The 13629-nt window shown below is 46.4% G+C and overlaps 4 protein-coding genes across 4 annotated transcripts; 1 reads left to right on the plus strand and 3 right to left on the minus strand.

Moving 5' to 3' along the window:
* Nucleotides 1–1805: 1805 nt before the first annotated feature.
* On the minus strand, nucleotides 1806–2933 carry RhiXN_10105 (uncharacterized protein; the record flags this gene model as incomplete). The annotated part of the gene is made up of 5 exons (XM_043329921.1): nucleotides 1806–1885; nucleotides 1936–2049; nucleotides 2104–2303; nucleotides 2354–2462; nucleotides 2498–2933. The coding sequence occupies 5 exons, from the start codon at nucleotides 2931–2933 to the stop codon at nucleotides 1806–1808; spliced, it is 939 nt and encodes a 312-aa protein (XP_043184018.1).
* Nucleotides 2934–3712: 779 nt separating this feature from the next.
* On the minus strand, nucleotides 3713–6026 carry RhiXN_10106 (Jacalin-like lectin domain protein; the record flags this gene model as incomplete). Its single annotated transcript, XM_043329922.1, has 12 exons — nucleotides 3713–3764; nucleotides 3818–3911; nucleotides 3963–4137; nucleotides 4190–4363; nucleotides 4423–4622; nucleotides 4672–4998; nucleotides 5055–5121; nucleotides 5171–5347; nucleotides 5399–5417; nucleotides 5471–5870; nucleotides 5923–5938; nucleotides 6000–6026. The coding sequence occupies 12 exons, from the start codon at nucleotides 6024–6026 to the stop codon at nucleotides 3713–3715; spliced, it is 1728 nt and encodes a 575-aa protein (XP_043184019.1).
* A 2358-nt stretch (nucleotides 6027–8384) lies between these two features.
* RhiXN_10107 (Jacalin-like lectin domain protein) lies at nucleotides 8385–10856 on the plus strand (the record flags this gene model as incomplete). Its single annotated transcript, XM_043329923.1, has 13 exons — nucleotides 8385–8438; nucleotides 8490–8555; nucleotides 8616–8631; nucleotides 8686–9091; nucleotides 9148–9166; nucleotides 9218–9394; nucleotides 9446–9512; nucleotides 9569–9889; nucleotides 9944–10152; nucleotides 10200–10384; nucleotides 10435–10598; nucleotides 10646–10739; nucleotides 10793–10856. 13 exons carry the CDS (start codon nucleotides 8385–8387, stop codon nucleotides 10854–10856), a joined length of 1842 nt encoding a protein of 613 aa, XP_043184020.1.
* A 668-nt stretch (nucleotides 10857–11524) lies between these two features.
* Nucleotides 11525–13546, minus strand: RhiXN_10108 (GMC oxidoreductase; the record flags this gene model as incomplete). The annotated part of the gene is made up of 3 exons (XM_043329924.1): nucleotides 11525–13167; nucleotides 13215–13473; nucleotides 13532–13546. 3 exons carry the CDS (start codon nucleotides 13544–13546, stop codon nucleotides 11525–11527), a joined length of 1917 nt encoding a protein of 638 aa, XP_043184021.1.
* Between the last annotated feature and the right edge of the window lie 83 nt (nucleotides 13547–13629).

Consider the following 13629-nt stretch of genomic DNA (forward strand, 5'->3'; position numbering starts at 1 on the left):
AAGGTAAAATCAACTTGGGGTCTCCAAGTGATTTTTCCTGCTGTATATATAGACAAAGGGGTGCTATCTACATGGTCTGTGCATGTGAGAAAAGAAGTACATAATTTGAAAAGAGAAGGGTGCTGCAGGCTGCGCAGAAGCATGGATTCCTCCTAAGCGCCCTTGGCACGGCATCTTGGCGCGGCATTTTGGCACAATAAGCGCCAAGATCACGTGATTAAAAAACATAAGATCTCACGTCCGTAAAAAATACTAAAAATAACAGAAAAATTGTCCGGTTCCAATGGTATAAATCTTGGGAGTGTAACAGTATACAAGACCCCCAAGGCATGTATTTTCAAAGCCTTTCATTGATCAAATGTTGGCTTGTTGCAATTGCTTACAGGCCAAGGCTACAGCAACCTTTGGGTCTCCAAAGAGGAAGTTGTGGAGATGATGAAGGCAATGCCTGGGCTCAAGTATCTACATATGAACAAATTCAGATATGATGAAAAGCTTTGCAAAGTTCTACAGAGGCCCAATGACAATTCCCTTCCCCCAATTGACCACCATGTGCTTCAAGAAAGCAAAGATATGGGATGAAGACACGTTCAAGAAGATGTTGTCCATTCATTCAGGAACACTGCAGTAGATGATCCTCAGTGGTAACATTTGCTACTATCCCAAGTCAAGCTTAGTGGACCCTGTGCTGGACTCAAACTCAGATTCAGGCTTGGGCTCAGATACATCCATGAACAATTCAACTTCCAGCAATTCATCATCCTCAAATCATTTGCTTGAATGGAGGAGGCTTGAGTTGTGGGATGATCTTGCTGAATGGCTCAAGGACAGGATTCCTGGTTTCCAGCTCAAGGGTGACCAAAAACATCCATTGGTATTCCAAGATTGAGAGTGGATACTCTGACAGTTTGTAGGTTAAAGGTTCATATGTGTAGTAATTGGAATATTTACAATATTCAATCATTTGGCTGCAACTAAACTACTGTGCATAAAATAAAAACAAAGAGAATGAACAAAGTAAAAAAAACAGTGGAAACCCAATTGTAAGCAAAAAAGGCAGCACCTTCACCAGTCATCCATTATCAAGCTTGGTGGGTTGATTTTGTCAAGTAATATGATAGATGGAATTTCAGAGAGGTACCAGATTATGAGGGTTACGCAATCATTGTAGGTTTAGTCTGAGTGTATGTGTTATCCTTACATTACACTATTATCCCCCTCCCCCCCGGAAGCGTTGCACCCCTCTTCCATTTGACTAAAGACTGATTATTAACTATATCCGTTCATTTGGTTTATTCTGTTTACGCATGTATCGAACCTGGGCACCTTACAAGGTCACGGGTTCCGACCTACTCTCCTTGTCTTTACTTTCAACCACAAAAATTGAGTGTGCTACGACTTGTCACTCAACGTGACTCCGCCGCGTGTTAAATCTATATACATCCAATAAGTAGAGTCCTTACATAGATCTAGGTTAAGCTCCGTTTACTTCCCAAGGAAATCGTATTTTTATGGGGAACTCGTCCGCATCCACAACGGATTTTCATCACCTCTTGTCTAGAATTTTATGGCTCTGGTTTCCATACTTCACCGATTGCTATTATATATATAATCTGACATACTGCTGTATCGGACACATTCATACAAGTCGAATGTTACTAAAATGCTCTGCCGACGTGATGCCTCAACAAGCAATTGGGTATTCTCGGGTACCCGGCGCAATAGTCATTCCCAACTATTTTCCTACTATCTTTAAGAATCATCTCCTCCAATGTCAAGTCCTTCAATAGACTAACCCTATCTGTCTACCACTCAACAACTCCTCCACCGATGGCGCCGAAGTAAGCACACTGGTCCTTTGTTGAGGCCCAATACTGGGCTTTGCCTGGAAGAGGGTCGGTTATCAGTTGTGGTCCGAGATGGACTGGAACTCACCGCCAAAAAATGTTTGAAAGTGGGCACCACGGAAAACGACGTCCTTGTCGACCCGGATCTCCAATCCTTGGATATCAACGGCCAATTTACCATTTGCCCATAACTGTATGATACCTGGACGTAGGATTAGCTGGGCGGTGTCTGGAATAGCTAAAGATTTGGTCTCACCGTTCGCACACTCGATGTCGTTTAAACGCACTCGCTCTGCGATCGTTGTCCATTCCCCTGCCGCAAAGGCAAAACTCCCTCGGGCGATTGACCAACCGAAATCTGGATTGCAGTGCGTTTTTGGCGGGACATTTTGTAATGCGTCGTGGTTGGAGGGAGTATTTGGGATATAGGCATATATCTCTCCCTCGCCCTTTGGTCTATGAAACTCATTTAACGGAAATTCTCACTAATAAGGAAGTGGCCAAACCTCCACATGAGACGTAAGCTAAAACACTGGTCACGCCCGTCCTGTCTCCCTCCAGAGCACCCATACGCCAATTCGGGCGTTGCGCCTCCATCTGCCAAGATACGTTCGACTACCTGATCACTCAGACCGTTTACGGAGACTCACATAATCCAGGTAGTTTCCCTCCTTTGACGAAATCAAAACCATCCTCAAACTTGATTGCGTAGCTGAATATCACATCCCTCGCCTGTTCAAATTCGCCCCGTTCGAGATAGCATCCGAAGCCGCCTCTGATATCGCCCTTGGGATTGATACTCCCCTTGGGATACGATGCCTCATATGTGTCTAGCCCGTCTATCTGTACTGTACGTCGTGAGAATCCCGGAGTCGACTTTTGAATTCCGAGCGGATTGTCGTCTAGCGGTGTGGGGCATACGCTCGGGGCTGTGCATCCTGGAAGCGTTGTGAACCCAGTTATTACAGGAATAGGGAAAAAATGCGACTGTTGAATTGGCGAATAATCGTTCGTAGTTTGAGAAGAGTATGGAGACGAAGAATCGTGCGAGTCGAGATGTAATTTGGATTTGATCTTGTCGAGCATGGTGGTCAAGTGCCAGTTCCTCAATTCCAAGCCATGACGTTGGCGCACCTTAATTGAGTTGTGATTACGTGAGCACGGTCATTTTCTTTCCTTCTCTAATCAGCAGAGTACATCACTCTACGGTCCATAAGCTTAAGGAAGTGGGCGAGCACTTCTGTTCTACTTGTATATTAAAGACATTTAGGAGGACCCGCCTTTCCGAATCGGTGAAGGTATGTCGTCGCTGAAAAACCACCGAGTCGGGTTTGGACTAGGTATGCGTGTTCTTTGTAGTGAGGTCGTGATTCAGTGCTTTGCGAACAAGTGAAATGGTGGGCTGGGTCTCATCCAAATATCTCATTCTCTCCTTCTTTCCGACTCTCCCACCCAAAACTGCTACTCTTCCTCGACTTTTTTCCTTATTGAACATTTCGCCAACGCCAGGTTAATCATGGTTTTTCTCACATATGTATAGTATGCGTGTACAGTGATTTAAGCTCTCCCATAATCAGTGTATTTAACATACGACTTTACAACCAATCTAACAAAAAATTCGAACATATCCAAAGTTAAGCTTGAATTTGACGCACTAACTAATAACTTGAGTATTCGAGCGGTATAAATGATTTTTGCTCAAAAGGTCTGGACGCATAGTAAACTCAATACGTCGCATTGTGTGCACTGGTCATGAACCACATTATTCTTTCGCTGGCCTATAGACAATCACACTGAATTACTCATTGAGGTGTATTCATTTTTCATACAAGACTTAGACTTGCGAATACTTTGGAGTATAGACATTATACCGGTGGAGTTCCCCAGGCCAAAATCAGCGACTGAATATATGCACCACTGGATCATGACCTACGTCAAGCTTAGAAATTTTAAAATTTACATAGACTTACCTGTTTCCTAGGAAGAAGTATAATACCATATCTTTCTGTGGGGGATCGAACGTAACCAATGTGCCGGCATCTTGCCCGAACTTCTTCGTGTTTCCTAACACTCGGTTTAGTACTCAGCAAATAGGTTCAAAAAATCTTTTTCTACCTTTGTTTGTCGTAAACTCCAATTGGTATACTACATTATGGACCCGTTTGCTTTTCACTTGTGTAATGTGTTCATCCTCAGCTAGTGTCCAAGCGTCTCGATTGCCGGCCTCTGTCCCCCGAACAGGCGTCTCCTGGTGTACTTCAACCCCACCTAGTTTGGAGCTATATGTGACCTGTGTATGTTCGATTTGTGCACGCTGTTTACTGTCGGACGGTATTACTCACCTGGAAACCGGCCACTGGTTGTGCAGTATTCCTAAAGCAGAATCGAGAAATACGTGATGTAGACGGATCACCTAGGTACCGGAAGTCATTGAAGATGGTTCCAGTGCCACCAGAGACAATCTGTAGCTCAATGTTTCGATTGTCTTCGGCTTTGATGTCGTGACGCCAGACTGCCTAATGACAATCACGATATCAGTCAATATGCCGAGGTACCTCGGCATGACTTTACTAACCTGGAGTTGTGTCAGCCAATTGACATCATAGCTACCGGCAAATCCTGCTAGTGCGCAACCACCCTCGTTCCAAGCCATAGGAGTACCTGTGTCAGTTAAGTCCCCGTAGCGATGGGAAACCTCGTATGTGTTTTTGACGAATTGGATAGTCTTGATCCAGGCGTTATAATTCCACACGAAAACGTGCGTAATAAATTCGCCTGGAAAACTCTCAGCACTCGTCCCTCTCACGCATTTGCCTATCAATACCTGGTGCGAGCACAAAGCTGTCAGTTGGCTTGTTGGCTGGCGCCTTCCCAAACCCATACGGTCCAGCCTCGGCGCCATCCACGTAAGTGACCGAGATGTCCTTCATGCCGTCTGCATTGTACCAAACATTGATCTGCTTGATATCTTTCACTCTGCCGGAAGTGCAATCGAATCCAAGAGGAAGATTTCCGCCTGCCGCTATAGAGCGAGTAATGACACTTCCATAGGAGAACAGCCGATTGATTTTCTGTCGGAGCACCTTCGACAAAAGATCGGTGACCGGTATTCCTTGGTTTACTTTGACAACTCGCCAACACGAAGAGCTTTCTACTCTCATTTGTGAGTCAACAAGGAATATAACTTTGTACTAGGTGGCATCATACCATTCTTGACAAGGTCAGTTAACCAGTTATTGAACCCCGACTTGGAAAAGATTTCTGGACGACCGCCCTGCCAAAAATTTAGAAGAAGATACGACAGACCAGGGTCCCGAGCTTACTTGAATCCTTGACTCGAATCGTCTCTCAAAATTGCCAGTGATATCCAAGCTGCGGTCGATCGCCTGCATGACGTCTGGGCCCCGATCAGGCGGTCGGAATGTCGCTGCATCTCCTGCGAGGGTCTGCTTCGACCCAAGGACGCCAGTCGTAGCCAGCGAGGCTCCGCCTACGGCAACCTAAGTAATACTGTCAACCGTTGTACTATCATCACCTAAGATATTACGAACAGTAGGAACCATTTCTCCCCTGGTCACCTAAATCAGTGATCGCATATATGCATAACGAATAAAGGCACCAACCATGCTGCGAAGACACTTCGAAGGGCCTCCATCTGACCCGTGGACCCGGATGCCTTTAACGCATTTTCCACGTCTGTCACAAACTCCTTCGCTGGTTCTAGGTCTTGTGCACGAAGACTGACCGTCCAGCGATGGACTACCATTCGCCGAGACACCCAGTTACCCGGGTTCGCCTTGGGCTCTTGGTAGATCACACCCCATGGCCGAGCTGGTAGTTCGCTCGGAGCTGGCCATCCCATATGGATATACCGCGCATCGACCTCGTTGACAGGATAGAACTCCTCGGTTGAATTATGCTGGCACGGTTGGATCGAGAAGACAGTGCCGGCGCGAATTCGAGCTACTTGACGACTGGATTTGTAGGGCCCGTTGGGTTCGCTAAACGTGATTCCACGAAAGACTGGTCCAACCAGTAAGCTACTATCCCAATAAGCATCACTAAAGTGACTTACAGTCTGATTGCTCCAACTGGATCATATGGAGGTCAGCACAGACTCGGAGCAAGACGATACACAGGCTGTCTACTTACGAGCTGGTAGCCTGGCATGTCCGACATGGTGGTAATATATTTGAGTGAAGCGCAAGATATGGAGGGTATGCTAAGCTAGATGCAATATATAGTTCTCAGTAGCGTCGAGACTAGATGCCGGAGTGGCCACGGTCACTGGTCACACGGACAAAACAAGCAAGAATGAAACCTTAATTTCGTGCTGCTTGCTCGCCTCATCCTCCAGTTTGTGGCTTGTGACACAATTGGAGCAGATAAATTAGCCGCCACCTCCCAGGTGATGCAAAGATCTACACAACGGACTTGGCCGTAGTTCCAGTGGAGCATCCAGTTGGAATACATCGATGTATCATTGACTATCAGATGGACAGACCTCCAACATGACTCTCGGCAACAAACAAAGATGGTGGGAGTCCCAAAGCTGTCAGAGTCCTCGTATCGACATTTTAGTTGCACGGGGATCTATAGATACATAAAGAACTTGATCCGCAGTGATCGATCATCTTCGCCTGTGATATGTATCCACCACGCGTGTCATGCTCGCCGTGAGCACGAAAAATTGAGCTTATCTCTGAGGCAACAAACATGAGACACAATATTATTGAGGTTGATCAACACAGCTGAAGGCATAATGAATTTTTCAGTTTGGCTGAGGTCTCGATCGGGGAGTTATTAACACTACCTTTGAGTTAACAACGCCAGAAAATCTATCATCAAGCAACCGAGTTCACTTCAAATGAATAGAATGTACTAGAGATTTACTTGCGTCGTTACCTGTCCGGGCGGATGAGAGCAAATGGATATAGCTGGGAGACAATGGTCGAAGAAGCAACCCCAGATGTCGGGTGGACACTTAGTGTCCCATTGGGGATTTGAGATGAAGATGCACAATAGGTACCATCGATACATCTATATAATCTGGTAACATGTTGGGGGGGGGGGTTGTAACAGCATAATTGGAAAGATTGTACCGAAAGGACGTTGATGAGTACAAACTTACATATTGTGATGGATGTAGAGAATATCAAATGTGCTGCGCCACACCGTTTTGGGTAGCACTAGTTAATATGATGATCCAGAAGCTACAAGACCTTTATCTTGCGGCCTAGACTCCCATGAGGCGAGTCAATAGCGCGAGATTGGGCCGAGTAATACTACACTCAGTCATACTGAGTGCTACATACGCTAAATTCCGAGATTTCGGCCCATTCAACTTATCCATCTCGTCCCACTTGTTGAAGCATAAACGGCCTGCAATTAACCGCGCGGGACCGAACGGTGGGGTTCGGACCATATATGAGCCTGTGGGTACTCCTCCTCGATCATGAAAGCACTTGTATAAACTAACATGGGTCCGTTATCCGACTACCAGTGCTCAGGTAGGGTACAATACATAAATTACAGACCCAATGGTTTGGAGAAAGGAAAAGAAAAAACGGCTCTGATAGTTCGTTATGACCATTAAATTCAGATTAATGATCTTCCAAAGGATAGTGCTGCTTGATCGGCGAGTATTATATCGGGCTGTGCTTAAAGTTGAATTAAGATGAGCCTACAGTGTATCTCAGATATACCATAGAAATTTAAGTCCGCGCAGACGCGCACGAAGATCAACTCCTGGATAAGTCGACACATTCATGCTAGCCTTCAAAAAAAATTAACATCAGGTGCATATCGCTCATTTGGGTTCAATCCGAATACGTGTATACTAAGTTCTTGTGGGCATGTGATGGGCTTCACTCATCTTTTTTTTACTACATTGATTTGGGGTCTTCATAACGCGAGGTACCGATTCCATCCACGTGCTTATATTTGTTGGCATACATCAGTAAGCATATATCGGGATATTTGCTGGATATGATGCTGCAACTGAGCTCCGCCGACTGGTCATCTGGACTTTTGCATGAATCTTCGTGAGTTCGGCGTATACATTTATGTAGCCCCCAGTTACGGCCACCCCGTTGGAAGATCATTTTCGAATAGCCACAGCAAATTCCCTCATGCTTCTATTCGGATAGAATGAGGGGTACGCAATATCAACCCTATTATGGAGACAACACCTCGACGGGCGGTGCCAAAATTAATCTGATCTCTCGATCCACACCCGGATACCAATCGGACCTTTCACGTGAACATGCGGCTAACAATATCCGCTCCACATCGAAAGATAGCCAGTACACGTAGTACAGCTTACCCATGTCAGATGAAAATCGGTACAGAATAGCACAAACAGTGATTTACGTCTGGCCTTGGGGGCGAGCAAGGAGGAGCTGAAGGTTTAATCAATGGTGTGACAGTATGCCTGTCACGAATAACAGCGCGAGTAGTGCTATTGTAGCTCTTTAAAAAGATTCCTTTCTCAACAAGGTTGCCCATCGCTGAAGTATCTCTCTTGTCATCTTTCCTATGTCTAGTTCAGCTGAGCAGAAAACAACCTCATATTGGAGTACTCTTCAAAAGGTCAGCACTCTGTTCTCAGACCGTTAAAACGACGACTAACCAAGTACTAAGGGTACTCTCACGGAAGCATCGTTCGAGTACGGCCTCAAACGTCCCACCGACCTGGACTATCAGCTTGTGAGTAGAGAATCCAGTCCTATGTGAGCAGTCTCATGCTCATTTCCCGCCCGATATTAGCCCGAAGACTCCGACTGTAAGTAAAGTTGCTTCTGCTAGGGACTGAAATATGTGCCAACCAAACATGTAGTCTTACGCGGAGTCACATTCAACGGCCCTAATGGCCCTTACAAGTGCAGCCGCCAAGTCTCTCGTCTTCGCTCAAAAGCTGTGTACTCTTTGAAGTGCTCTTCGGACATATCTACCGAGGAGTTCTATCCGGCAAATGATCGAGATGCTCGCTATATTCATATGGGATGGCCAGCTCCCAGTGAGTTGCCAACCGGCCCTATGGATGCAATGTACCGAGGTCCGAAGTCTCCCCCCACTGCGGACAATTTGGTCTGCAGAAGAATGGTCATTCATCGTTGGACTATAAGCCTTCTTGCAGAGGATTTGGAACCGGTTGATGAATTCACCAAAGCGGTAGAAAAGGCGCTTAAAGAGTCGAACGCGATCGACCAGCATGAAGCTCTCCGTGACATTTGTGCGGCCTGGTACGTTATCTATCTTTGATTGCTGCCATTTTCATGGCTAACTCCCATTGTTACAGGGGTGAAATGATACCGCTGGTAGGAAACACAGTGTCCTTATGTATTTATCATTACTGAATGCTTTGTCAGTGCGCGGTGATTGGCGCTTCGATGGCGGCTACTGGCACACTCGGTTCCAAGCAGACCCTTACGGGTGATTCAGCGACGTTCCGTCCGTCTGATCGTGGACCGGACATAATGCAGATGATAGATGCGAATTTAGACATTACCGGAAATTTCGAAAGGAGATTCGAATCACGCATTCAGGTAGGTATATCTGAATATCACTGTTAGTGGCTATCACTAAGCCACCTACAGGGCGGATCCCCCGAGATATTCAGCAAATCAGGCTTTAATCCTTGGTTGACCAACTTGGCAGATTTTGGTGGGTATGCGAATAATACTTTATCTGGCGTTTTACTGAATGGATTCCGCAAATAGATAATTGCTGGACCTGGGAGGTTGTCAAAGTTAACCGAGGAGTGCCAATCATTGACATACTACCAAGCAAACTCCGGGACCAGTGCGCCCGTCTGCTTTCACAACCAAACGCAATCTGGCGCACTCCTGCCATTGGTGCAGCTGACCCCCTCACATTCAATGGTGCTTCTTTGGGTGTGAAGGATATAAAGCAGATCGACATCTGGTACAATACGGCACTTGTTCAAGATATCTCATTTGTTTACACTGATGGGGCAGTGTCCGGCCCGTACGGCTTCGGAAAGACCAACAAAATCTCTGATAGCTTTGTGCTTGCCCGAGGTAGAATGCCCCTTTCCCTACCTTCTTACATAACCGTAAGCTGATATGTAACAGGCGAGTTCATCACGGATGTTTTTATCTGGCCTTACGGTGCCTCAATCCCGGCCATACAGTTTGTCAAGAACACTACTCAGATTTCTCCACGTTACGGTGCTAGTTCAGGCTGGGGTGAGCCAATTATCTCCACCGCGGGTGGTAGCGCCTTGTTGGGGCTGTCCGGAAGTTTCAATACAGCTCAGCTGCAGCAGCTCCAGGAAAGTGGTGTTATGTCAAAAGTATAAGAGACACATTGAAATCCAACTCAAAATAGGCGGTTTGGCGTAGCGATGTCAAAAGCGACGATTATAGAGCTATTGCTACCTCGAGCGTCGGGTATGGTAACGGAACGATGTTCAACGACTACCGGTTTTTGGGTCACCCACCAACGTCGCGCATCAGCGCAATTGAGTTTAGAAACACTCTTCAGGCGATCGCACGGTTCCAGGCAAGTGGGGAGTAAATGTTTTATAGATTTAGACACTCACCTGCTTCTAGGTCACTTATAGCTCTACGCGCAATGGTACTCCGATCAAAGAGACTACGCCAATGCGTGGCACGGATGCCGGCAATACAGACACATGGAACTTGGAAGAAGATGAATTCATTACGCAGGTTTCCGGTAGATACAACGGAACGGCTATATATCGACTTGAGTTCACGACAAGCAAAGGTTTGAATGGCTCCTCGATATATTGCGTCCTCCCTGACATTTATTAGGCATCACCAAGAGGATGGGACAGGAATTCGGGGAATGGTTCACAGTCCTACCGCCGAAAAAAGGGATGGTACTGTATTATATATGCGGAAAAACGTGAGTAGTTACACAATACACTTGTAATTTCCTCTGACCTGAGCTGTTATTAGTGTCGGGTACATTCAGACGTTGACTTTCGTGTGGGGAGCACCACCACTCAAAGATACGGACTAGTAGTTTAGGTGCATTTTTGCAAAAGATATGAATGAACTCAATGGCAATTTTCCAAAGAAATGAATTTTTAACACAGAAAAAGCTTGATTAAGCCAAGAATGATACCACTCATAAGTACATGGCTGTTCAATAAACACGAATCGTCCATGACGAGACTTATTTACCTTGCAACCGCATCGATCCTCCAAAGTACAGAAAATCTGTATGACGTCCCGTTTTGTCGAGCATTCGTGGCTCGACGGCACAGGCACGAACCAGGGATACAGTTTCATGAAAACACCAGTGGGAACTTGGTACCACTCTGCATATAACGCGTGATTTTTTTCGTCCAGAGAACCCGCACTTTTGGGGGTTTACCGTGAAAGCCAAGTTGAGTCGGGTTAACTATAAAATATTTCTGGAATGCTGTCGAGAAGCTCGTCCGGGGTGTGTAATTGACCTATCGCACTTTTGAAAGTGAGCGCATCCGCTTACACTGATTTATTTTATTTTATTTTAGCTTCAAGTTAATTATAACGCGACACATTGTGGTTGTGTTGGTTTGTCATACCCAAGCAACACGTTATTCAATTTCATCATTACATTCTCCAAATCTCTAACTACATTGATGAGCGGCACTACAAATTAGAAGATTGCTCGGGCGAACCAACGGAGATTCTGGTTACTTGTTATTCTAATGGGTGGATAGGAGTTACCTTTCCTGGGTGTGCCAAAAGGATCACTGGCGCATCCACAAATGATCCATCCTTCTTGTCTCGATTAGGCTTGAACACAAACAGTGCTTGGGATATACATGATTCCCGTTTCCACGACTTGTCCGAGCCTGGATCAAGAATTACCGCCTGGTCGGTGCTTGCGGCCTCCCCGTTCGGCTGATAATTCGAGAGCCAAACTTTAACTTGACTTCCCGAATGATTAACAACGTGTACAACGTCCTTTGCTAGACACTCGATACGCGACCGAGCGTTGAGATGACGGGAGAGGCGGATAGCGAGGGCTGCGAGCGTGAGCGTCGGATTAGACTCAGGTGAATAAGGGAGACACGAAAGGTCGCATACATATACCCCGTTACATATCTCGGGTTGTATACGCAAGTTGGGATCGAGACAGCTCGGATGGTCAGAGTGACCATTGTCCATAGGCAGCGTTCCGAGTTCGTGTGCCACACCTCCGAGCGGGAGCTCTGAAAGTTGAATGTCTTTCCAGGTTATTTGCTTATCCTCGAACCCAACAAATTTGAGGTTAGCCGTTGCAGAGAGACTTCGCATCGCTGTTGCGGTCACGTTTCGCATAGTCTTTAGTTGGCTTTCTGTAGGACGTGCGCCACGTTCGAGTTTGACTTCAGGCTCGTCACCTTTGATCGATATGTTATTTTGTTCGACGAGGGGTCGTTGTAGGATAAAGACCATGAAAAACTGAGGGAGATCGTTGTCCGGTGTGTTGCTCCTAGGGAGGAATGAAGATGCATCGATGGACATGTTGGCCAGAGCGATATGGTCGCCAATTTCGACGTATGTTTGCAGTTTCATAGCCCCATATTCTGAGCGGTGGTCGGGATCGCTATAACGGAACGAGCAAGAGTAAGACAAGATGTCATGATCGGTTAGGCGGAGTCCCCCGTGGTCCCGGATGCGTGATTGCCAGTCGGAATCTCCACTTCGAAGCAGAATTGCGGGAGAATGAACGCTACCGGCAGAAAGCACGACGTTTCCGCCCTGTCGAACATTGATAGGCACCACCCCCCCACATGCGGTCCGAACGTTCACGCCAGTGACATTCTTATCCTTGTCGAAATTCAGCGAGCGGACATCGGCGTTGAGAACGGTTTTGAAGTACTCGTGCTCGACTGGGATTTGGGCACCATTTGCATCTTGTTTTTGCGGTCGGCTCATGGCAATCTCGAGAATTTTGTCGATACTGCTGTATGCACCTTCGGCAAAGTCAAAGTTCTTCTCCTCTTGGAATTCGGACGCGATCCTGCCCCATTTCCATTGAATATTACTGTCCTTTTCAGCTTCAAGACCATCTAGATTGAGTCGATCCATGATACGTTGATGGATTCGGCGAGTAGTAGGGATAGATAGTAGCATGAGACGTTCGGCTTTGTCATAATAATTCCACTGTAGCTCGCGTGTGACCTGGGGGTGAAAGTGATTCTTCAGGACTGAATCATGGATACGAGGTGCAAATAATCCCCATGCGGCACTGCGGCCACCAAGATTATACATGGGGCCACCTTTCCACTCCTTTTGGGTCAATGGCGGGGAAAAGACATAGTCGTCTTTGAAGCGTTGAAAAACGTGTCGTTTTGCTGGCCGCGATCATTTGCCAGTCCTGCAGGCCGAGCGGTATTGAGACAATGAGAATGAAATACGACACCACCCTTTTCGAGTAACAGCACCCGTTTTGCCTTGTTGCCCAGTTTGATATTGGTATCGTAGAGATCGTGTGCTAGAACTCCCCCGCCGATTCCGGAGCCAACTATGATGATATCGTATTCCTTCCCGGGAGGTTGTTTGGCAGCTTCCTCTACGGTAAGAGTAAAAAATTTGGCTTCGAAGGTTTTCTCGCTCCCAGCTCCAGAGGTGCGAGAGATAGGCCGTTGTGTAACATTCTCCTGTTCGCATGAAACTGGTTAGCAGGACATCTTTTGATCAAGTACTGGCGAGACGTACAGCGTTTAGCGACATGTCTGTCAGGGAACAATAAGAGATTGAAAGTTGCTTTCGAGAGAAGTATGAACCTGTCGCTGCAGCTTAGCCGATACTTATAC

Source organism: Rhizoctonia solani, chromosome 11 (genome assembly GCF_016906535.1).
Source record: "Rhizoctonia solani chromosome 11, complete sequence".
NCBI lineage: Eukaryota > Fungi > Basidiomycota > Agaricomycetes > Cantharellales > Ceratobasidiaceae > Rhizoctonia > Rhizoctonia solani.